At 42.0% G+C, this 26,910-nt stretch overlaps 1 protein-coding gene across 1 annotated transcript in view; it reads left to right on the plus strand.

The window, feature by feature from the left end:
* The window catches only part of DNAH7 (dynein axonemal heavy chain 7), a 330,067-nt gene that overhangs the window by 154,941 nt on the left and 148,216 nt on the right, over positions 1–26,910 (plus strand). Inside the window, exons 37-41 of the mRNA XM_075610041.1 lie at positions 5,764–5,932; positions 6,773–6,899; positions 13,041–13,260; positions 14,575–15,447; positions 17,214–17,443. Coding sequence (XP_075466156.1) covers positions 5,764–5,932; positions 6,773–6,899; positions 13,041–13,260; positions 14,575–15,447; positions 17,214–17,443 — 1,619 coding nt within the window. The remainder of the gene's footprint in view (positions 1–5,763; positions 5,933–6,772; positions 6,900–13,040; positions 13,261–14,574; positions 15,448–17,213; positions 17,444–26,910) is intronic.

Genomic DNA, 26,910 nt, shown 5'->3' on the forward strand with positions numbered 1-26,910 from the left:
CCTATTATCCATATTTGGATAATAGCACATTTGCCCATTAAAAATAAAGCTATAGCCAGGATCCCTATAGTAAATAAAAGTAGTACTTACCCCTGCCAGGGTATCGGCCGTCCTCGTTATCCCCATCCTCTTCCATGGCACCAACATTGAAATAAAAAAAATAGCTACTGGTTAGTAACCCCTTAATTACCTTAGCAGTTTTTAACCACTATGATAATTAAGGGGAACCCCCAACCCCCTCCTCGCTACCTACCCGGGAGTCCTGACCACCCTCAACTACCCCACATCCTGCCACCCCCTTTACCCACACCCCTCCCCCCACTCCCTGTACTCCCATCAACACACATCCAAATCAGCAAAAGCCCTAGTAGCCAAATATGGCTGATAGCGCTTTTGCCCATTTGTGTTGAAATAAATAAAAAACTACACAATAAAATAAAATTGACATTTCAATACATTCAAATAAATAGTAGTCAATAATCCCATTGATTGTCACTGTGCCAGATTGGCAATTAAGGGGCAACATAAAGAAAATGCAATAAAATATAATAAATGTGTTTCTTACCCTTGCTCGGATGAAGGCTCATCCTCATCATCCAACTGAGGCACAAATAACTCTTGACACAAGAAGCAATGATCCTCATCTTGAAGAGCAGCATGATGCGCAGAAGTCAACGATCCTCAGTTGCTTGAAGAGGAGTCCCTGCTGAGTAGATATTCTTTCTTTTCTGCTTTCTCTTCTTCAACAGGTCCTGGAGATGTTGACTCGCCATCTTCTTACTGTCAAATGAGACGTGACAGCTCTTAATCAGATTGGTGGATGTACCATTTGTCTGTCAAATGTGACATCACAGGCATTATATAAGATCTATCAAGTCTCATTTGAGAGGAAGAAGACGGCGAGTCAACATCTCCTGGACCTGTTGAAGAAGAGAAAGAAGAAAAGAAAGAAGATCTACACACCGGGGACTCCTCTTCAAGCAACTGAGGATTTTGGCCTTCTGCACGTCACACTGTTCTTCAAGATGCTTCGTGGGTCAAGAGTTCTTGATGCCGCAGTTGGATGAGGATGAGCTTTCATTGCGGCAAGGATAAGAAACACATTTATTGTATTTTATTTATTTAAGTAACAGCAAAATATTCACGTGGCGCGTTTATAGGTGTGAGTGACAGATATAGAACACTTCTCACCGACACACAGTGACTTTAAGACATACAGAATTTTTTTTAAATATAGTAACCGATTCCTTTGCAGCTCAACCTTCAATGGGCCTTCCCTTAAGGTCCTCAGTAGTGTACAGTAAAGAGTTCAGGGAGCGCAATGAACCGGTGATCGCATGTAGATAAAAAACAGAGAAAACACGAAATAACATGTTATCGAAGCTCTCTGAACAGCTACACATGCAATATCATTTTCAAAGGGCACTTACCAGTCGATATGCCAATTTTTGAAGTTTTCTGAATTGGCTTCAACGGGTGTTTTTATGCAGTACTGCTTAATTGCCTCTTTGCATTATAATGAAACCCCTCGTATAATTTATATCCCTTTACCATCTACCCAAATGCATATCTCCAACATTTTGTTTTACAGTGGCGGCCGCCTTCAGCCTCGTGCGGCCATTTCAGCGCGACTTTTAAAACCGCGGGCAGATGCGGCATGTTCCGGTATTTTTAGGCGCCGCGGGCGTTTCATTGTATTAACGCTATTAGCACTGTCTCGCCATGAATGCGGCAAAGTGCGTGACATTCGGAAAACATCCCCGAAAAAATTCGGGGATGTAGGAGAATAAAAGGGGCCGCAACAGTAGATTTCATGTTGTATATCACCACGTGTAGAAGAACATATTTTTACATTTTCAGCCTATATTTACTTTTTTCTTTTGTTTTAAATACCAACATCTTTAAAAAACATACTTCTTTCAATTTAACTATTAAAATATTATGAGCCATTTGGTAGTTTCTACAAAACCATAGCAAATATAAAAAAAGAAAAAGCATTGTTATTTGCTACGTACACACTATATATACGATAAACTGCTCAACCTCAATACCTGAATATATAGTGTAATTGACCAAGCTGCATAGGAACACAATAGTTATATCCGACAACAAAATAAAAGGGAAAGAGATCCCTTCCAAGGAGACCCTTTAACTTATACGATCGTTGTACTATATACAGTACATACTTATATCTGTAATCATCTGTGGTGGACCGTGCAAAATAGAGATACCATACAACCTGATAGATGATAAACAGACAGTCGCTCGTTCTTGACTCAACCGCCGCGGCGTCAGTAAAAATGCCCTACGCACGTTTCGTGTACTGCGTACACTTCGTCAGGGGGGGAGGAGTACCAGGTTGTATGGTATCTCTATTTTGTACGGTCCACCACAGATGATTGCAGATATAAGTATGTATATGGTACAACGATCCCTAGCAGTGTACTCTCACTGAGAAGCGGCGCTGATGCGCAAGGGTTCTTAGCAAGTCTTTAATCCTGTATAATTATTACTATGTGGTTGGCATACCTCAGTACACCTTACTGATTAATTACATACAAGGGTGAATCTATTTACTGGTATGCCAAGACTGCTAAGAGGATTTTGAACCTGTGTGAGATCTGTTGCACTGCTAGGCATATCAAATAGGACTGAACTGATCTTATCTGTGTGCATCATGATCTATTGCGGATACTATACTGACAACCTGATTGGACATATGCTTTTTACAGGCTATTTCACAATATAACTTTGGCTATTAGACAGTTAGCATATATCATTGTATACTATCATTGCAATATAGTGATTTATTTTTGACAGTTACAATTACCTACAGTATGAGGAGTAGGTGGGACTGTCGCACTGTGGGATTTGCTTATTTAATCCAATGATACTAAGTTTAATGATGTGAATGGCTAAGGCTACACCAATATAGGTGGTTATTTATCTTACACTTATGGTTGGCATATAAGTCATTACAGCTTCTCGAAGGAGTTTTTTAAATCACTGTATATATTATCACAATTACGTTGATGTCAGATGTGAATAAAATTGTTATAATTTTGGATTAGTGGTACATTAAGAGTGCAAAATATATATAAAATTGCACTCTTTATCAAATATTTGTATTGCAATATATACTATATATCAATATTTGTTACATGTACTTTGAGTGCAAATTAAAGGCACTCCTTGGAAGGGATCTCTTTCCCTTCTATTTTGTTGTCGTTTATTTACCACTTCCTAAGCAGTGTTCCAGTGCTAGTAGATTCCTAAAAGCTCATTGACTTGAATCGGTAGTAATGTGTCTTCCAGGGGCAAAAGGTATCTTATGGCAGAAAACTGCTCAGTAATTGTATTCCAACGTGCTTACATGATAATAAAATGTGCCAACCAAAAAATGTCAGTGCCCATGTTCATTGAGTGGTGCTATATAGTTGTAACCCTGCTTCCTCCCCCCCAGACTCTACGGTGGTGTCTAGGGTGCTTGAGGGCTGATTACATGCGTCGTGGTGGTGCATACCTGTGAGGAACAGGAGGGCCTGAGCTTCCCGTGATGTTATTGGGGAGCCAGGACCGGGCTTCTGGGGTGGTAGCCTCCATGATCTCTTAGTAGTGCAGCGCCTCCATCTTCTATACTCCCAGGAATATGGGACAGGACCTGTATAGAAGAACCCCTTCGGTCCCAGGGTAATAGCTTTCAACTCACACACAGTCTTTGGTACAAAGGATAGTCTCTTTATTGGCAGATCAGCAACTCCCAAATGTAGTGGCGTCCAGCAGCCGCAACAACAACAGCAAAGCCTTGCTAATTACTCCGCTCTCCTCCCACACAGATAATTCCTCCTCTCCTTCCCTCCAAGTCTCTCCTCCAACAGGATGGTCTGGGCTGGGGCTTCAATACCCCGCGGACCACCTCCGAGGTTATCCTCGCGGTGGGGATTGGATTCTCCTCATCACCCCAGGCAGGGGGGTGAGGGGCCTTGGTCCACCAGGTCTATAACGCTATCAGCTTTACTCAAAGTGGCTGAGTCTCTCCACTCCTCTCTCTGATCTTGCACGGCTGCGCAGGTGAGACCGCGGTCTCCTCCAACTCCTTGGACCGATCCGCAGGACTCTCTCTCAGACAGACCCATGGCAGACTCGTCACTTACAGGAGTTGGCTGCTAAATATAGAGCTAGCCCCTCCTCTCGTGATGTCAGCAGAACCTCCCCTCTTGCTCACGCCTGCAGCAGAGTCCAGGCCTGCATCTACAGGGCAGGGCTATGAAGGGGGAAAACCCATGATGATTACTGGTGCCTGATCTTAACAGGACTTACCACAGTAGAAGGGAGATAGGTATAGCCTGTGCTGTTTACAGGGGTCTACATAGTCAAAAGGGGCCGTTTTCAGACAAAAATGCTTGAACAGCTGCTTTGGACAATACACCATACAATCAGACTTTTAGAGGTATATCCTCATAGATCCATTAAATTAGTTTTCCTCAGTTTAACGGGTATCCACAAAGCTAGTGATATGTTAAAACAATGGCTGTTCGGCAAACTAGCATTTTTAGGTTGACTGTATTAACGGGATTTCCGTTGCGCAGAGATGCGTTAACCAATACCCTGCATATACGCATGGGCAAAACTATAACATCTGTTCCAATCAGCACACATGCATTACAGACACAGTATTCAAGGGGGACTATGAGCCTTACAGGTTTGCCACAAAAAAGAGGAGGAGATGATTTAGTGTAAATATTTTTGTAGTTATTTTCCTTGTACTTATTTTTTGGGAATTTTCACTGTTTATTTGTTCTTTATTTAATTTTTTTCACACACAGTGAATTGACTTCTGTATCTTGGTAATTATTGTTATCATATTGTTATAATATGGATAAACATTATTGTACAGCCATACGTAATACAGTCAAGATTATATACCATATTAGGTCAGACAAACACATCCTGCATTCACTTAAATCACTAAAAACCATAGTATAGTTTATTACATTAACGCCATGATTCTTGATGTGTTTCAGACATTTATATGATCCATAATATAATATTTTGTATGGCACATGTAATGAAAGGGTTAAGTCCTAGTACAGTCATTTGGGAGCCACTTTACACCTTCCCCTTTTCCTTTAGGGCTATTCCCAGAAATGACCCTTTGATAATCATGGTCTGGATGTGAGTAAAGGCAGGGTTTGGTGTGACCTGATTATCATAACGTTATTTCCATGTGCTAACATTAACGGAGGTTTGCTGATATGTAATGTTAGGTTAACAGCTCATTAGCATATGATATGCTTATGAGTACGCCAGATGTTCGTTAAAAGTTAGCGATCCGATATGTCACTGGTTAACGCGAGGGCATTGTAATGTTAATCACCTTTGTGGATATGTGTAACGACTATCGATAAGTTAAATGGGGGTAACACCATGATAAAAGGTTTAATGAACCTCTGAGGATCTATCCATTAATCTCTAATATTTCCAATGTTATTAATGACATCACAAATCAAAGATGGCTACCTGATGACTCGTGGACAAAGAAGGGTATCTCATTTTGTTTGCGATGTCAAAAAATTGTGTTTCTGGTGCCTTTAAGATGCATTTTCCACTCACAAACTCTTTGCTAAGCTTGTTTATTTGTGGTATGGATTCTGCTACACTTGTAGTTATCTTATTTTATTCTCACATATCAGATTTTCTGTTTGTGGAGTTGCCTAATATTTTCCAAGTACACTATAAACAGTACAATGTGTTTGCTTTTAGGTTGTGTTTGTAGATGACGTGAATATGCCGGCTCGAGAGGTTTATGGTGCTCAGCCTCCAGTTGAATTGCTTCGTCAGTGGTTAGACCATTGGAACTGGTACGACCTGAAAGACTGTACAATGATTAAGCTTGTTGATGTACAGATTATGTGCGCTATGGGACCAGCAGGTAATATCAATTAACCATTATATACATTTTTATTGCTGTTTTATTTTTTTAAATAATAGTGTTCATTTATTTTTTGTTTTATTTTGCATTCTGTTCTTGTTTTTCAGTTTCTTAAACTTATTTACAAAGCTGTGCTAAAATACTTTCTGGTTTAGTAAGACCCTGTAAAGCCATTTCAAAAGAATGGGCTATAATGTGTCTTCCAGAGCTGAAAGATGTCTTATGGCATTGCACCGGTTAGGAAATAATTGCCCTGAGTGGTTGAGGTTTCAAAAAAGACATATATTCATCAGCCTTTTAATTACTTTCTAAGTAGGTGGGATACTTATACTATTTTTAAGTTGAGAAATGAATAAAATGCAATCATTAATAGTCAGGTCACTCCCCGGATTGATACTTTCTCTATATTTTAACTTGATTTGGATATCCTTATATACCAGAGTTCTCCAAATTCAGTCCTCAAGAGCAACTACCAGGCCAGGTTTTCAAGACGTATCCAATTAACACTATAGTATCTCTAGTTAACTTGCTCTTATTACCAGAAAAGCAACTTTCTTAGATATGTGTTGCCTACTATAAACTTTTCCATTTCAAAAGATACCTACAATATGCTGATACTTACACCTTTTGGAACCATTCAAGAGTGTTTGTAGTATGCTAGATGACGACTTTGGAGAGTTTATTCTCTTAAATAGAAGGATATACTGTATGAATTGTTTCATATCCTTAGTCATTGTACATTGCAACATTTTGATTTTTATAGTGGTATCTTTGCATAATTTATGAAAATATTATTTCATCTATAAATCATAATTACATTATTTTTTTCTTGCTTTCTAGGTGGTGGGAGGAACCCGGTTACACCACGATTTCTACGGCATTTCAACACAGTAACCATTAATGAGTTTGATGATAACTCTATGTATACAATTTTTTCCCGGATTTTAGATTGGCATCTGACAATAAGGTATGTGATGATTGGTACATATTTTAAACTAAAGTCTATTAAAAATGTATGTCGTTCGTAAATATTTTTGACCTGTCTAAGTGCATAAGTGGACATCCCTTTTCCCTGGGATAGAACAAAATGGCAGACAAATGTTTTACTATACTTTAATTATATCACTGACCTAATTTGGTAGGGGATTTTAAAGAGGAGATAATAACCATTGGGTCTCTAGTACAGTGTAAAATTCTCAAACTTAAATGGTTCATGAGATTGCGATTTGCTGAAAGGGCCTTGGCACTCTGGTACCCTTTGACACTCAAGGGCTTAAGCAACTGCATGCCTATTGTTATCTATTACTTGACTGTACTTATCATAGTTAATTGCATATACAGTGGCGAGAAACACTTTGTGAATCCCAATGATAATGACAGAAATTCCATAGTTTTTCCATGATAACCTTCTTCAATCAAAACCAGTCTTTTCTTAAATATCCAATAGGGTTTATATTAACCAATTCCATGTCTTTGAAACAATATGATGTATGAATTAGACAAACAATGAGTAATTATGAGTCATGGTATGTGCAATCTGAACTGAAACCCTGTTTTTATCAGCTACATTAAATGTGATAAATTAGAATCAGGTGTTTAAATAATTAGATAGATCTTCAGGTGTAAGTTTGGAAGGCCCCACTCTATATAAATATCAGAAACTTTGTGAGTTTGGTCTTCACCATATAGGTGTGTGAAAAACGTCTTGCCATGATCAAAAGAAATCGCTGAGGACCTCAGAAAATCAGTTATTGATGCTTATCTGTCTAGAAAGGGTTACAAAACCATTTCTGAGGATTTGACGCTCCGCCAATCCACTGTCCGTAAGTATACAAATGGAGAAAGTTCAAGACCACAGTCACTCTACCCAAAACTGTTCGTCATACCAAAATTTCTCCAAGAACAAAACGGAAAATCATCCAGGAAGTCACAAAGAACCCCAGAGTAACATCCTAGGATCTGCAGGCCACTCTCACTTTGGCTAATGAGAAGGTTCATGACTCAACTATCAGAAAAAGACTAACTCTCAACTCTCTAAAAAGAACATTGCTGCCCAGCTAAAGTTCGCCAAGGAGCTCATAGATGATCCATAAGATGTTCTCTGGCCTCAATGAGAAACGTTATGTTTGGCGAAAACCAAACACTGTGTTCAAACTGAAGAACCTCATCCCAAATTTCACACATGGCGGTGGGAGTGTGATGGTTTGGGGCTGATTTTCTGCCCCAGGAACTGGACGGTTTGCCTTCATTGACACAACTATGAATTCTGTATTGTATCAGAAGATTCTAGAGGAAAATATCAGGCCATCTGTCTGTGAGCTGGAGCTGAAGCGGAGGTGGGTCATGCAGCAACACAATCATCCTAAACATACAAGCAGATCTACAAAAAATAGCTGCAGAAGAAGAAATTCCCTGTTTTAGAATGGCCAAGGCAACGTCTGGATCTGAACCCCATCGAACTGTTGTGGCAGGACCTGAAGCGATCTGCCCATGCAAGAAAGCTCTCAAATGTCACTGAGTTGAAGCAGTTCTGTAAGGAGGAATGAGCCAAAATTCCTCAAAACCGACGTGAGAGACTGACCAACAGTTACAGGAAACATTTAGTTTAAGTCATTGCTGCTCAGGGGAGTGCCACCACGTACTGAATATAAAGGTTCAGATACTTTTTCAGACATGGATATTTAATGTTGAATAATTTGTGGATAAATAAATGGTAACAAATCATGTTTTGTTTCATTTGTTTGATCATGTTATCTTTATCTATTATTAGAACTTAGATTAAGATGTAATAACATTTTAGGTTTGAAATATGGGAAAATCCTAAGGGGTTCATAAACTTTTTCTCGCCACTGTATGTAAGCAAGCAATGCTTTGAAGGTGCCTCTGGCAAAGAAGGGATTAAAGAAATATAGTTGTAACGGTGCTTCCCTCACCCTCTGGGAGATTCTGCCATTACAATTACATAGATCCGTGGTTAGGGAAAGGAGTTCCTCCGGACACTACACCTACTGTAGCCTCCCTCCTTCAGTTTCAGCACTTTCTCTGGAAGCGTACCTTATTACTTCCAGCCTTGCGTCGCTGAAAACCTGTCCTGTTGAGCAGTATTTCAGCAGTGCCTCCAAATGTAACGGTGCTTCCCCCACCCTCTGGGAGATTCTACCATTACTACGTATGTGGTGCATGATACCTACTAGTAACAGAAGGGCTGAGCTTTCCACCGATGGTAGCAGTGACACAGGATCAGGTTTCTGGGGTATATTACCCACTTGGTTCTCTAGCAATGCAGCGCCTCCATCTTCTGTAGGCTCCAGGTAGGTGGAGATGATCTCCTACAGTAGAACTATCACCTCTTCCCCGTAAGATCACACACTAGGCAGGAGTATAACAACAGGAACGGTTTATTCTCTTACTCTGTGCAGCACAGTACACGGCAGGGTTCTGCCCAATGCAGCAACTGTCAGCTACTCACTGAAGGATGATCCCTGGACCTTCACTACAGGCCAAGGGCACCCACAGCAGTCCTAGCTCTTCTCTGCCCCTCCAGCAGGGACAGCGGTATGGTACACACTCACTCTTCCCTGAGGGGAAGAGGACCAGAGAAGTACCAATAGTCAGGCTCTTGGCTGTGTTACCTGCCCCTCTCAAGTAGGTAGAGGCACTGCTAAATTTAAGGCGGCACTGCCCTTTAGTACAGCTAGGAGGAGGGCACCAGAACTGTTCCATGATTGGACATGCTCAGGCCGGATGTCACTGCCTCCCACTGTCACTCAAGTGCAGCTCCAGTGAGTTGGGAAAACTCATATTGACTACTGGCAGCCTGATTCTAGCAGGATATACTGCCAAGGGTAGGGCAGGTTAGTAGCCAAAGGTGGCATGGCTACATCGTGTATGGCATATGTAGTGCTGAAATAAATATTTGAGTATCCAAAATATATATAATAGAATGATCTCAAACTAAGGTGCCCTATGCTACAAGCACAATGAAAAGTAAATACCAACTATGGCAAATATAGAGAAATAAATCACTCTGTACCATATGTGTTTAATTTGGTCTTACTAGTGATTACTAGTATTAAACAAAATAGCCACATACTGTATACATTTACTGAAGTGACTTATGCACTACAGTATATTATTGTGTTCAAGCATTGGAATTCGGAACATGGTTTTATACTTGACTCCACAGCCTTTATTTGAGTAATACTGAAGCAGTATTTCAGTTTTCCATGCTTGGTCATACTACCAATAATAGGTTATATCTTCATATGCACATTAATTTAAATTTATACTGCATAATAGGGGGATTTTCAGTTGTCATTTGTATGTTTAAAGGAAATTGATAGTTGATTAGCTTGGGTAGTTTTATTTCCTTTTGTGTGATTTCTCTATGTTTAGCAGAACCTAAAACAGAGTCCAAACGCGCTCAAACACATATATCAGAATTAGAAAGTTCAAAATTATGAGTAAATCATAAAATCATCGAAAGCAGTTTGTTACATCTCACAGTTCAATAAACAATCATAAAATAGCGATTATTCATTTTGTGCTACCTCTTCAATGAGAATTTTCCACTTATTCACCCTTGAATCGACTTAACCTGACTGCACATATTGACTTTATTTTATCCTGATTTACTTATAAAGATACTAAACTATGATCAGTGTGCTCTTCTGTATTTTAGTGGTTTAGCAGAGCCCGCCTTCCACCTATCCTCATTTTACTTGTTCCTCTGCCAAGAAGGGGGCATGCATGAATAACTCACTTGATGTGACTGTGGGATTCAAGCAATAGCCACACATACTTACCCGTGCAGAGAAGGAAAGGCGGCTTGACTGCTCAGTGCTAAAAAAAAAGGCCTGGCAGCTCCATCCCGCTAGAGGGATTTTTTTATTTTTTCGAGCAGGTGATTTTTTTTTTTTTGCAGAGCAGGGGAAATGTAATTGGCCACGAGCCAATATCCACTTGCACCTGGCGAGTGGGCGACCGTGTTTGACGAGCAATATATATATATATATCTATCCATGTTAGTCCAGTTGCGATAATGCAGAATAAATAGGTGATACCTTTTTTATTTGGACTAACAATTGATATCATAGAACAAGCTTTCGAGAGTGTTTCTCTCTCCCTGAGATCAGCAATATTCTGATACTGTATATTCTGTTCATAATATATATATATATATTAATGTAAAGGTATCTGTACCGTGTTATCCGAGCGTAATATTCAAAAACGAATAGATGATACCATTCTGTGGCAAACGAAATGCTTTTATTTGTGCGAACTTTCGAGATACACTGATCTCTTCCGGCGGTGTTACAATGAATAAAGCCAAAAAAGGGTTTTTACTTTAAAACAGTGCATACTGGAATGGGATCTGTTATTGAAGCCTATCGCTCCCCCCTGGGCAGTATGCGTTTTATGACTTGAGGTGTTAAATGGTCCCTGAATGTAAGAGTGTGTGTGTGTGTGTGTATGTAAATATAAATTTGCAAAGCGCCCACAGAGAATACTACGCTTTACAAAAGGTGTGTGTGAAGTGGACGTGTATATAGTGGTGTGGATTGGTGTGGAAATATAACAGGGTGTTGCATTATTGTAAGTGTGTGTAAATACTATGTGGTCCCTATTGGGCTATAGGGATGGAATTACATTGTGTATTTGTATGTGCAGGAGACAGCTGTGTGTGCATTCATAAAGCACAGTATGTATAGACATGGCCTTTAGCACTCATGGGAAGAGAGTTTACTTGTGTCAGTAATGACTCATGAAACTTCGGTCTCTGTTTAGGCCACCGCTAAGTGTCCCAAACAGTTGCATAAATTTGTATTCATGCAACCGTCTCTCTTTCGGTGTTCTAAGATTACCTTTGAGTATGGCCACCTTCAGATCGTTCATTTTATGGCCAGAGTCAGAGAAATGTTCGCCGACAGGACTGTCTCTTTTTCCACGTGTGATGCTGTCTCGATGCAGATTCATTCTCATGTTTTGCCCCTGTCCCGTCACACCTATGTAGTAGCAGCCCCCTGGGCATTTCATGCATATGATGAAGTACACGACATTGCTGGAGGAACAGGTGAACCTTCCTCTGATTTTGTACTCCAGATTCCTGTGTGGTATCTGTATTGTGTCCGCTGTGTGGGGCATTGCGCAGGTTTTGTATTTTGCGTCCTGGCATGGTCTTATCCCACATTCAGTTGTTTTGTTGGATACCTTACTTCTCACCATCATTTTCTTGAGATTACGAGGTTGTCTGTATGATGATAAGGGTGTTTCAGGGAAGATCTGTTGCAGTCTTGTATCTTTGTGGAGAATGGGTTGTAGTTCCCTGGCGATCTAGCGTAGGGCTTCTAGGTGTGGGTTATATGTGACCACCAAAGGTACTCTGTTGCTTGTCTCTTCTGTCTGTATTCAAGGAGATCACTTCTTGGTATTCTGGTGGCTTTGTGGATTTGCTGGTCTACAATTCTGTGGTTATATCCATGGTTAATGAAATCCGATCTCCAGGCTGTAATCCGCAGGCCTCTGTCTGCTGTATCCGAGCATATCCGGTTGTATCGTATGGCTTGACTGTAGAGGGTTGCATGCTTAGTGTGTGTTGGGTGGAAGCTGTTGTCCCTCAAATAGCTGCCTCTGTCTGTTGGTTTGCGGTATACAGAAGTCTGCACTTGGTTGTTCTTTATAGTAATGGTGTCTAGGAAATATACTTGTATGTCTGTTTGTGTCTGTTTCAATACATTATTTTGCTGACTTACAGTACCTCTGAGTGTTGTCTCTCTTTGCTGTTCTGAATGGTAACATTCTCTTTCTCTCTTTTTCTCTCTCTTTCTCTCTCTCTCTTTCTCTCTCTCTTTCTCTCTCTCTTTTTCTCTCTCTTTTTCTCTCTCTCTCTCTCTTTTTCTTTCTCTCTCTCTTTTTCTTTCTCTCTCTCTTTCTCTCTCTCTTTCGCTCTCTCTTTTTCTCTCTTTCGCTCTCTTTCTCTCTCTTTCTCTCTCTCTCTCTCTCTCTCTCTCTCTCTCTCTCTCTCTCTCTCTCTCTCTCTCTCTCTCAAAAAAAAACCATACAATGTTTTTGTTTTATTCAAATGATTTGTTATGTTTTATTCCTTTAGGTATAGCTTTCCTAATGAATATATAGCCTTAATACCACAGCTTATACACAGTACCATGGCTGTGTATAGGGAAGCAATGAAGAACTTGTTACCGACTCCAGCTAAATCTCACTACTTATTCAACCTTCGTGACTTCTCCCGTGTTATTCAAGGAATCTGTCTATCGCGTCCTGAAACATCAGAATCTCCATTGATGATTAAGCGCCTGTGGGTTCATGAGGTATTTATCAGGAAAAAAAATCAACAAAATAACTTGAAGGGTTTTTTTTAAAAATATGCTTCTTGAAGAACTAACATAATGTATTTGCCTTACCAATGGCACAAAGATCAAAGGTGGACTACAATCTAAAAATATTAAGTTCGCTTATTGTTCTTTTTTTTTTTTTTTTTAAACATTGTCTTGGTTTTTTCTTTAATCATTATGAAGATGTAAATGTTTAAAAGATGAAGAATAGGGAATTCCTTGTTGCCATTGTTCATTTCATTTATACACAGGAAGATACCGGTACTGTACATTCGTTTTATTTAACATAGATTTCAACTCTATGATAGGTTGTAATGTTACTAAATTAATTAGTAGAATAGATTTTTAGACATTGCTAAAAAATAAAATCAGTCTCAAAGGCAGTTTCACATAAAATATACACTTTCAAATTCTTCCTCTGTCACAAATTACATCACAATAAGTGATACTTGTCGGTTCCTAGAGAAACAAAGAAGAAATAATGCTGACCAATTACTAGAAATAACAATGTTTTTATAATCACACTCAGAAACAATCCAGATACCCAATACAGTCATGCCCCTGAATTGACTAAATTTAAGGTTCTGTTCATGGCCCATGGACAATCATTTTTAGTCCTCCACATAACACATGAATGCTGTGCTCCATAATAATGAATAGTATAATGGTAAATGTAACTTCCCTTTAAGAGGGTGAATCTGGTTTTTATCTCAGTGTTTACTCCTTGTAACCTTATGTCAAGTTGGTCCGTATTTACTAAGAAGTGCTACACTATAAGACACATTATGAGCTGGAAGACACCTTACAGCCTTATTTAGGTGAATGGGATATAAAGGGCCATATTTAATACCTTACAGCCTATTCACTTTAATGGGTTCATAAAGAGTCATATTTACTAAGCTGTACTGGAAGGTATCTTATAGAGTACCAGTGTTCAGAAAATATAGCAATTTATTTTCTTTTACCTCTTGCACCAAAATCAGATTGTAATGACTATGGTGCAGGGAATTGTGTCTGAAAAAAAATATGTTTATAGCACTGTGTACACTGCAGGACTAAATAAGAGAAGATTATTATTATGAATGTCCTAAGAACATTCCCTGGGGGTCACATCTTCTTTAAAATTAATTTATCCGTTTATATGTGAAGTACACCATAATCATAATTATCTTAATATGCAACATCAAAATGGCAGCAGTATGTTATCCATAAGGATTGTGTGAAAGTGTTTGGAATGTTTTTATGACGTCTTTCTTGCTATTTCTGATTTATTTTCATTTTTTGACCCAGGTGCTAAGAGTTTACTATGATCGCCTTGTGGATAATGCAGACCGGGCTTGGCTTGTTGGATATATTCAAGAATTGGTAAAAAGTCATATGCGTGAAGACTTCCATCAGCTCTTCCAGCATCTAGATTTTAATGCCGATGGCAGAGTTGAGGAGGATGACTTGCGTAGTTTAATGTTCTGTGATTTCCATGACCTGAAAAAGGAGGACACTAACTACAAGGAAATAAACAACGTAGACAAACTACGTTTAGTTGTGGAGAGTCATCTGGAAGAATTCAATAACATTAGTAAGAAACCGATGAACCTTGTTTTGTTCCGATTTGCTATTGAACATATTTGCAGAATCTCACGCATTATGAAACAGCCTCGCAGCCATGCCCTTCTGGTTGGTGTTGGTGGCAGTGGACGTCAGTCTGTCACTAGATTAGCAGCCCATATGGCTGACTACAGACTGTTTCAGGTTGAAATTTCAAAGAGCTATGGTAATTACGAGTGGCGTGAAGACTTAAAACAAATTCTAAGGAGATCCACAGAGGGTGAGATGCAAGGTGTCTTCTTGTTCACTGATACCCAAATTAAAAAGGAGTCTTTCTTAGAAGACATTAACAATTTGCTAAATGCGGGCGAGGTGCCAAACCTTTTTGCACCGGATGAGAAGCAAGAAGTTTGTGAACGAATGCGACAAATAGATCGCCAGCGGGATAAAACAAAGCAGACGGATGGTAGCCCTCTGGCTTTGTTTAATATGTTCATTGACCGGTGTCGTGATCAGCTCCATGTGGTCCTTGCCATGAGTCCTATTGGGGAAGCTTTTCGTAACCGACTCCGCAAATTCCCAGCACTTGTTAACTGCTGTACAATCGACTGGTTTCAGGTACAATATATTTCCTATACATAGAAACATAGAATTTGACAACGGCGTGGGAGAGAGAATGGCCAGTGTGTGGGTGGGTAGAGAGAATGCCCAGGGTCTGGGAGTGGAGAGAGAATGGCGGGGGGATAGAAGGGAGAGAGAATGGCTTGGGAGAGGGAGAGAATGGAGGGATCGAGAGGAAGGGAGAATTGGGGAAGGGAGAAAATGGGGGTGAGGGGAGAGAGAATGGGGGTGGGAGGGAAAGAGAATGGGGATAGGGAAAGAATAGTTTTCAAGGGATTTTGCCATGTTATCGAAGCTTTGTGAATAGCTACACATGCAAAATCGCTTGAAAAGTGCACTTAACCAGCATTAAGTCACTTATCGGTGTTTAGTGATTAGGTCGCTTAGAAAAACACAATATAGTGCAAAATGCCAAAAAAACTCTATTTTCCAGTCACACCACCTGCCCCCCCTCCCCCGAGTCTTGGGCATATAAGACTGCAATGTGATGTGTTAGAATACTTTACCCAACCTAGTAACCAAGCAGCAAACGGCTGACACCCTTTGGAAAACAAATACTATACATATTACCTGCACTCCTCCCTTGAAGTGAAGTATGCTGTTGGTAAAAGTATTGGCCTTAGGCTGAGATTATACTCGTGATGGTGGTAGCGTGCGTGCGCGACAAACACAAATGGCTAATACGTATGCGGTCGCCCCTATTGCGCACACAATGGAGCACAATGGTGGGACCGCATTTTGAAAAGACAAAAAAATTGTCTTTAAAGCGCGGTCGCGTGGCGTCAGCATCACGTGAGCGGTTCAGCCAATGAGGGCGAACCAGCTTCGTGACGTGTCCGCCACACCCCCCAATCTCCTGCAGCCAAGATCACACATCGGTCGGGCGAGAGGCGCCTGCAATGCGATGAGCACGCACGGACACGCGCCAGCTCGGACTATAATCGTGGCCTTACATTTATGGAAAACAAAGAACAATTCCTGCGCTCCTACCAATTGGGCTAAAATATACTTGTGCCATTTTTTACATTTAGAACCTAAGTCTCTGTAACAAAGGAGTCATTTGGTTGCATCTTTTGACCACAACGTGATTCAAGCCTGCCAACCTCGTCATGGTAGACTGACACCCTTTGGCTTCCCTCCAGCTGACACCAAAGGCTGTTCGTCTTTGGGGTGACGCAGATGTAGGCTGAAGGGGGTCTGAATGAATTCAGATGGCTTTGAAATTCCTTTGTCCAGTCATAAACACTGCTTAATTCTTAGGGTGGGGCTGATGAATGCATGTTTAAATATGTTCACAAAGATCCTAGTGTTATTGCATTGACAAAAAGTGTCAATTAACCGAGAGTGAATTTAAACATGTGTCTCTTATTGGCAACACATAATTGCCAACCAGATTGGCAACAAAAGGATTAATGATAGTGCAAAGCAATACTTGTACTCTATGCATGGTGAAGTCCTCCATGTTTCTCCTCCTTTGGGGTGGTTTTTATTTTGAGGACACTGGGTAGTTATGAGCAGTGTTCGACAAACCTATACATTTGCTCGCCCCGGGCGAGTGGATTCAACCCCCGGGCGAGTAAATATTGGCCCAAGCAGCACACGTTTGGTACTAGGTGGCGAGTAGATTTTTTGGTGATTTGTCAACCACTGGTTATGAGTATTAACCCTTTAGATACAATGGCAGACATGAAAGCATTCACTGCAAGGCAACTGTCTTAAGAACTTAATACATAGATCTTCTAAGTCTTAAACTTTTCACTTAGACTTGGCCAGAAGATGCACTGCAAGCTGTTGCCACTCGCTTTCTGGAGGACATTGAAATGTCAGAGGCGACTCGAAACGGCTGTATTGACATGTGTAAAAGCTTTCACACCTCTACAATTGGCCTGTCTGAAAAGTTTCACTCGGAGCTTCAAAGGTACAATTATGTGACTCCCACATCATATTTGGAATTAATCTCAACGTTTAAAATCTTACTGCAAAAGAAACAAACGTAAGTATGCTACAGTATTTACTATGAGTGTTATTTTTACACAGCGTAATATACAGTATGTGTATTTAATATGCATTTTTAATTGTAAATGTTCAGCAATGATTTTGAATAATACTTGATTGCCATGCATAATAGTTCACATAAAAGAATATCAGAACAAAATAAGTATCATACCCAAGTCAAAAACAGCCTAATAGGGTACACTCAGTATAATGAAACATGCTAATTTTATTACAGGCATACCCCGCATTAACGTACGCAATGGGACCGGAGCATGTATGTAAAGCGAAAATGTACTTAAAGTGAAGCACTACCTTTTCCCACTTACTGATGCATGTACTGTACTGCAATCGTCATATACGTGCACAACTGATGTAAATAACGCATTTGTAACAGGCTCTATAGTCTCCCCGCTTGCGCACAGCTTTGGTACAGGTAGGTAGCCGATATTGCTGTTCAGGACGTGATGACAGGCGCATGCGTGAGCTGCCGTTTGCCTATTGGGCGATATGTACTTACTCGCGAGTGTACTTAAAGTGAGTGTACTTAAAGCGGGGTATGCCTGTATAGCAATTCTTAAAATCCTAACCCATTCAGTGCCTTCCACAGCCCCTCGAACACTAGTCATCACATGATGGCTCTTCTAAGCACTCACTCGATAGCTTCCTGCTTCTGTTAATGTAAACAGAAGGGCAGTTTTCCCCCTTCTGTTTCCTGACCTTAGTTGGGTACAAATGGCCACAACCTTTTATTAATCAAATAATAATTCCTGGACATGGTCAGAAAGTAGCCCCACCAGCTGAACCATGATCCATACCCACCACCGCTACATGAGCAACATGGGCACTCATAGCTCGCAATAACTGGGGTCAAATTCAGAGCACACACCTAGGCCTGCCGCACTTGGCTCTGACCCAAGGGCGTCTCCTGTTGGACACCTCACACACCTGATGTGCGTATTTAAGCCCTGCTATTGCTCCCGCTAGACGCCAGCAATAACCTTTCCATTGGCATTATCCGACACACAAAAGCTAAATGGCCCAGCAATGACTGCAGCTGTCTGAGTGTCATCTTTTTGGCCCTTATTGCTTCCCCTAACTTGCATTTCAGCTCTCTCCACTTTCCCTCTGGTTGCCTGAAAACCATATTAATTGAATCAATTTCTATTCCCACAAAACTCTGCCAATGGGACTCCAAAGCTATTGGCCAATTCCTGTAACTGTGCCAGATGTCCTTCGCAAACACTTTTACATACCGGACCCACAAAAAGAAAGTCATCCAAGTAGTGGATGACCCCTGAATTCCCTGTTTCTTGCCTCAACACACAGTCTCCGAATATACTAAAAGACTCAAAATAAAAAATAAAAGCATGAGAAGGAACAGCCCTCGGCAAATATAAATCCACAAAGTACTCTCCCGCAAAAAAAGACCCCAATAAATGAAAACACGCGGGTGTACGGGCAACAGACGGAAGGCCAATTCCACATCCATCTGTGCCAGAGAAGCCCGTCCGTATGGTTTCACCAACTCTGCTGCCCTGTCATTGGACACATATGCCACCCACCACTGTCCATTATCAATAGCATAATTGACCGATACCCCTTCAGGGTATGACATGTAATGGATTGGGCGGAACACCCCGGTTTCCTTTTTGAGCACCACCCCCAGTGGGGATATTCGCAGGTTCTGCCATGGGGGTTCTCCAAAGGGGCCGCCATCCTCCCTAGTGCTACCTCCTTCCCCAATTTCTTCCTAACCACCCCTGGGTGTTCCTGGGTGTTCATGAACAGACTTCAAATTCCTCTAGGGAAGAATGTTCACCTTCCTCCCTAAAAGGAATGAAAAATCCTTCTGAAAACCCATCTCGTAATAGCTTTTCCGCTACATTTTTAGGATAGAGATCAAACCAGTAAGACATCTTGCTTACCCTCACTGGTGTTCCCACCCTTTCTCACAAACTCCTTACCTTTCCATCATGAGTCTCCGTCGTAAACTTTAGAAGCCTCCCATATAGGGGCCTATGCACTAAGCGGCACTACTGGTACGATTACCAACGTCATGAACGCTCAATTGGTGTTTATTAATGGCGTCAGCTTAACACACTGGACTGGGCTCGTGACAGGCTGTGGCTGGATAGATGCAGCCTGTTGAACCTTTTCCAGGACAGCCGTTCACCCTAAACCCTAATGTAGGGGAACTCAGTGGTTGCCCCAGTATGTTGTTCTCGCCAGATTTTGACCAATGAGTTGCGTGCTGAAGGGGTACGGCTCTTACCCATTCCAGTTCATAGCCTTGAGGGTGAAGCTGAAAACACCCCCATGTACCATGCACTCATCTGTATCAACAATCTCCAAGTAATCCAACAGTTTGTCGAGGAACCACACTTCATGGGTCTGGCACCCAGAGTTTACACATTCAAGAAGTTGAATGTGCAGTGTCACGGGAGACCAGGTACTTTTTACACCATTTATTAGTCAGAACAAGATAGTAAAAACAAATTGCGTTTATTTTGGTAAACCCACGTACAACAAAAAGAAAATACACAAGGAACAGTTAAAAATACACTTATTGTGGTCTGGGGGGGAAATCTAGGCTTTCCTAGGGGGCAGGGTGCCCGCTTGGATAAGCTTACCCTGACCAGGATATAACCCCGGTTCTCCTGGTCCTCTTTTTGAATTAAATTCCTAGCCATGATCGCTCCGTTCGATTTTGAGAACTTGGCCGCAAAAGACGGGACTTGGGGCACCATGCAGTAAGCGGCGGAAAGGCACTTCTCGCCACTTTCCCGCCAAAAAAGCCTATCCGTATTCAGTAAGGGGCGAGAAAGTGGCGAGATTAAAAAAAAACGCCAGTTTGGCTGGCGGGTTTTTTTTTCCGCCGGTGGCGAGGCGAGAAGGCACTTTCCGCCTAAAAATGAAACATTTTCCGCCACGCTGTATTCTAGTAGTGGCGAGTAGCTAAGCGGAGCTATTCGCCACTGTAGAATGGCGTGTTGCTGGCGAATCAGCCACGCAAGAAAAAGATGGCAAGTTGCTGGTGAGAGGCGGCGGATCGGCACTTAGAAAAAATTCAGGCCTTTTTCCTGGCTGGGATTGATGGGCCATGAAAACACATGGTTTTCATGGCCCAATCAGGGCCGTGGGAACCATATGACGAAAATGTTACGTCATAGGCCTTTAAAAGCCTATGTCGTCTCATTTTGAAGCAAGACGCCGAGGAGGAAGGACCTCCGGAGAAGAAAGAAGACCAGGGCGTGGCCGAAGATGGGAAGAAGACCCCGGAAGAAGATAGAAGAATACAGATGAAGATGGATTACAACTAGAAGACCCCTGGATTGCCGTGTTTTATTATTTTAATGTTTATTATTTTCTGGTTTATTATTTTATGGGTTCTTGTTCGTGGATTGGTTCGTGAGTAAGCTGATCAATGGGAGTCGGTGAGTGGGTCAAGTAATGGTAAGTTAAATAAAGAAATGTATTTAATGTAAATGTGTTTTATTTTTATTTTTCATGTGTATATTTTTTTTAATGTAAATCATTTCTTGCCACTGTATGTATGTATGTATGTCTAGAGAGATATATACATACAGGGTAAGACATGATAGTGTTGTAAAAGCTTGATTTGCAGTATTGTAAATGATTTTGGCTATGCTGCTATGCATAGATGTGTGCTAAATGTATTTTATTATTAGAGAGATGTAATTTTTTGGCTTCTATGCTGTACTGTATGTAATGGTGAGGCTTGCTTTAGTATATTGTAATTTTTGGTGTCCTTTTTTGTATGATGCTAACTTGTTCTCTGTAACGGTTGCTATAGTTAATTGTGTAATTGGTATGGATGCTATTTTAATTGTTTAGGGGTGTAATTCATGTATGTTAATTGGTGACTTTATTGGATTACATAGTATACTTCTTGTGATGTAATGCTATTTTAGTTGGATTATTGTAATGTTAACATTGATTTGCAGCGTGTACATGTAGCTTACATTTTATGCTACATGTATACAATGTAAATACAATGTTTTAAGTGGCATTTGAGGCTTTAGATTGAATGATTAAATGAGATTTGTTTAGGAAATTGCTTTTTAATTCATTGAGGATGTTATGGATAAGTGGTGTTACCATTGCAGGATGGCTTAACCCTTAATTACCTTTGAGGTTAGTACCCGATAAGGTGATTAAGGGGTACATTGATATGTGATTGTCATTGAAATGTATTGGCTATTTATAATTTTGGCAACGGAACAGAATGATGATGCTGGCGACGGGGCCTTCTTATTGAAGAGGTTAGTAGAATTTTCTTTATTTTACTATGGTATTTAATGTGTTTAATAATGGCCAAATAATGTATTATCCCTATGTGGATAATAGTTATTTGGCACATTATTGTACTGTAAGTGCTGGGGGGACGGGGGTATTGGCCCCAAGGGTATGTGGTAGGACTCCCTTGTGGGTAGTGGGTGAGGGTGGTTTAACCTCAGGGGGTGGGGGGGGTTAGTGGGGGAGGGTATGTGGGTGATGGTGGGTTAACCCCTTAATGACTGTAGCGGTTAATAACCGCTATGGTGATTAAGGGGTTAGGGGACATTACATTGGATGTTTTTATTCTTGTGTCTGTTTTGCAGAAGCGGATGGGGCATGGGCAAGGATGAAGATGAGGATGGCCTTCATCGTGGCAGCCGCACATGGGTGAGTGCTATATGAATTTAATGTCTTTATTGTTTCTGTATGTATTTTAAATGGACAACTGCACTATTATCCATTTGTGGATAATAGTAATGTTGCCCATTACTGTATTGTATGTTGTGTATTGCTGCTATGTTTATTGGGGGCATTTGTCCCCAATAAACATGCTATTATGCGTTAACCCCTTCATTGCCTTAGCGGCTATCCGCAATGGTAATGAAGCAGCATTAATGTATTTTAATAATATTGTGCGGGAGCAGGGGGCCCCCTGAGCTGAACCGCATTGATTTGTGGCTCAGAGACCCCCTGCTTCCCGAGTTACAGGCCCCGGTTTGGGGCATCGGTTACAGTGTGGACGCCATGTTTATTGCGGGCACGTAGCGTATGGGACGCTATAAACATGGCGGCGACACTGCCCATCCGATCACACATACCGGGGCCTGCAACTCGGGAAGCAGGGGGTCCCTGCTCCACAAAGTGATGCGGTTCAGCTCGGGGGACCCCCTGCTCACAGTACAGTATTATTAAATAAATATTCATGCTGCTTCGCTACCATAGCACATAGCCGCAAAGGTAAGGAACGAGTCTTTATTGATATGTGTGTTTTATTCATAGTGTAGATGTGCAGAGGGTTTCCGGAGCTGAGCCGCTTTGGTTTTAGGTCCGGGGACCCCCTGCTTCCCGAGATACAGGCCCCTTTATGGGGTGCCGGTATCCCTCTGCTTTGTTTACATTGTTGTACAGTCACGTGATCGGGATGTTTACAGTCACGTTTACAGTCACGTGATCGGGACCTTTAAATGCAGAGGGATACCGGCACCTCATAAAGGGGCCTGTATCTCGGGAAGCAGGGGGTCCCCGGACCTGAAACCAATGCAGTTCAGCTCCGGAGACCCCCTGCACATGTACACTATGAATAAAAATGGTTTTAAAAATATTTTTTATTGTGCTGATGTTTGCGCCGAGAGAGCAGCGGATCTCTCTCTGCTGCAAAGACAACTCGGCAGGGGACAGCTTCTCGGCAGTTTCTCGCCAAGCAGCCGTCCCGCCACCGGTTACACGCCATTTCATCAAATGGTGGTGGCTAATTCATTCGCCAGGGATTAGCCCCTTACAGGATACAGCCAGTCTAACACACCAAAAACATGGCTAATTGCTAAACTGGCTAATGCATTTTTTCGCTGCATACTGCATGATACCCTTAGTCTCTGCGAGGCAAACTTTTCAGGCTTCCAAACGAAGCCGGTTGCTCTGCTATTTCGAACAGAGCAACTTTGAAAAGCCCGCCATAGCTTCATCGACTCATTGATTGGTTGGCTTGGAAGGACTGGCTCCCTCTCTTGGTCAGCACCTTACATACACTCCGCTGGACTTTCCCCAGAATGAAGGGGGAAGGAGCAGTCAATCCGAGAAGGGGAATCCCTAACCATCAGCCAATAGAAAGAGGGGCTCGATCCTCGGCTGACGTCAGGGGAGTAGGCATGCCACAGAGATTAGAAAAGCCGGGTGAGCGGGAAATATGATTTTATCTCAGGGGATCAGACTATATGGCTGCAGACTCTCTGGCTAACTCATTACCACATGCTGGGCCAGCTCCACCAGGGTGTCCCATTATAGCCTGGACCTGGCTATTTGCCTTTTATTGCTCACCAAGCGTTTTCACACCTCGGGCCATCTTCCCCCCTTTGTACTACGGACCCTATGTAGACTTGCTGGCACCTTAACTGGTAGTCCGGGCAAGTTACATAGAGCTTTATAAGAAATGTATGAAAACACCAAAAACATGTTTTAATACATGGGGGACCTTGGAGAGACTCATTCATTTTCTGGATATAGGACTGGGATATCAGGGCTCAAAAACCAGGAGTCTGGGGGACACAGGGCAACCCCAGTGTAATTCTACTCTCGTACCGGCAAATAGTGCCTGCACGCCGGGTAGAATAAAGGTTCTACCGGTAGCTCTGGCCCTCAAACTCCTTCAAATAAAATAATTACACTCACCCATATATCCCGCCTAAAACTTACTCACAGCAAGTTTCATGAGTCTGGGGTAAAGGGAACATGAAAAGAGGAAAAGCAGGGACACTTTAAACTTTCACATGTAAGATACCTGGCCCCTGGCTTATAGTTCTAGATAGCTGCCAGGGACCCATGCCACAAAGGCAGCCAGAATGCTTAAACCTTTATTATGAAGCCTTGTTACCCTTGCCCGTCACACCTCCCCCTTAAGAAGAAGGCTCTGGGGTGACCACTTCATCTGGTGGTTCCTCATGCCTGGAAGCTCTGGAGGTATGTTGGTCACTGGGGATGTCCTGTTCCGGAGAGCCATCAGCATTGCCATGTTCGCTGCCCTTCTTGTGGTGAATTGTAAAGTCAAATTCTTGCAAAGCAAGACTCCAGCGTGGCAATTTCCCATTCTCCCCCGACACCCTCTGTAGCTAACTTAGTGGATTGTGATCCGTAATCATTCTAAAAGGTATACCATACAGGTATGACTGGGGTTTCTTGAGTGCCCACACAATTGCGAGGCGCTCTTTCTCAATGGTGGCATAAGCCACTTCCGAGGCAGCAGCTGGCGACTCAGGTAGACGATTAGGTATTCTCCCCCATCCTCGCCTACCTGGTTCAGTACAGTGCCAATACCGTAGTCCGAGGCAATGGTCTCTACCAGGAATCGCTTGCTGTAGTCGGGTGCTGCCAGGATGGGAGCACTAGCAAGGGCAGATTTAAGAGCCCGGAATGCCTCCTTGCAAGCGAGAGACCAGACAACCAGAACCGAGAGTTTCTTCTGGGTCAAGTCAGTCAGGGGTTTGGCCAGGGCGCTGTACTGGGGGACAAACTTTCTATAGTAGCCAGCGGTGCCAAAAAAAGCCATACCTTCTTCTTGGTTCGAGGCATTGGCCACTCAAAGATTGCCTCTATCTTAGCCAGCTCCGGCTTGAGATGCCCTCCCCTTACTCTATGTCCGAGGTACAGTACCTCTGCGATCCTGACTAGACACTTGGATGGTTTAAGTGTCAGCCCTGCTTCCCTAATCCTCTTCCGCACCGATGATACATGTAAAAATGGGACTCTTTGGAGTTACTAAATACTGCAATGTCGTCCAGGTATGCCCTTGCAAAACTTTGCATGCCTTCCAGTAACCTATTGACCAGGTGTTGGAAGGTAGCCGGGGCATTCTTCATCCCGAATGGCATAACCAGAAACTCATATAAGCCACTCGGGGTGATGAAAGCTGACATCTCCTGTGCCTCCTGGGTCAAAGGAATTTGCCAGTACCACCTGGACAAATCCATGGTAGTCAGATACCTTGCCCCCGCAAGCTCATCTTTTATCTCGTCCATGCGGGGCATGGGATTGGCATCCGACACCATCTGAGTGTTGAGCTGCCGGAAGTCCACACAGAATCGCGCGGTCCCGTTCGTCTTAGGTAGTTGGACTACCGGGAAAGCCAAAGGACTCTGAGACGGAACAATTACCCCTAAGGCCAGCATCTATTAAACAAAGCCACAAAGCCACCCATTACAAATGAATGGTTGGGCCTTTGTGTGTGGGGGGGGGGGGGGCGGGGGGAGAGGGCTGTATGCTGGATTATTAGTTCAAAGAAATATTTTCAACAGGTCATCATAATTTTTTGAACCCCACACCCCCAAATAAAAATTACAGTATGCCACCCACCTCATAAAGTACGTACATGACTAGTGTAGAATTAAAAAGCTACAGTAGTGATTGATTCTCAGAATATAAAAAATTGTTATGCCAGCCCATGTCGAGAAACGAAAAAAGGGAATTTTTTTTCAGACTTGAACTTCTAATTGAATGAGAAGTCATACACGCATGCGCATTAAATCAAAACAGTATTAAAACAATACATAGATAATACTGTACATATACTATAGAATAAATACATACTGTATAGAATAAAATATTATAACTTTAATATTTTGGGGGGTTTCTTATACAGTAAGAGTTAATTAAACATGCAAGTGTACTGTATTACAGTATGTAAAAAAGTATTGAATATGAAAACAGCAGCATACTGTTTAAGGTTTTCTATAAAGCTCACAATTATTCTATCCTAATCAATAAAAATTGCACTGTCACTAAACTGTTGCCTCCAGTACTTGAATTTTTAAATCAGATTCATCAATGCGCAATATGGAAGAACCAGGCGCTTACCTTAAGTGACAGAATCTCAGAAGAGCGTTGAAACCAACTATTGTGGTTATTTGCTAATGGTGCGGAGTCGTTCTTGCAATCCCTTCTGCTTCTACCCCTAATAAAGGGATGATCCAAAGCCCTTATGGAAACGTATAGACAAAACAAAGTAGGGGGAGCGAGGGATAAGTAGATGCACAGATAAGACAAATACAGACAATTTCAAAAGAGCTATCAAAAGAGTCTGAGGAAGCCGTCCAATCGGCGAAACGCGTTGCTCTAATTCGTGGAAGTCTTTTGGAACACTGGGGCTTCCGTAGCTGAGGGGAGCAGTCTGCAGTCACAGCCGCGCCAGGAACCGTCATCGATTCCAACTCCGGACGCGGAGGAGAGAGCAGCTGGGGACCGGTGCAAACCGCAGCCACGGGAACACACCAGCTTAATGTAAATTATCATGTGAGTGCATTTATTGTGGATTTTATTGATGTGCATTAAACGTTGAAGTTTTAAAACGAGCACTGCTGATCCCAGTACATTATTTTGCCTCACCCACGCCCCTCTCTGTAACGGGGAGGGGAAGAAGCCCAGAACGGGGGAACTATAATTGAGACCTGCATTGAACCC

The sequence above is a fragment of the Ascaphus truei genome, chromosome 7, assembly GCF_040206685.1.
Source record: "Ascaphus truei isolate aAscTru1 chromosome 7, aAscTru1.hap1, whole genome shotgun sequence".
Lineage (NCBI taxonomy): Eukaryota > Metazoa > Chordata > Amphibia > Anura > Ascaphidae > Ascaphus > Ascaphus truei.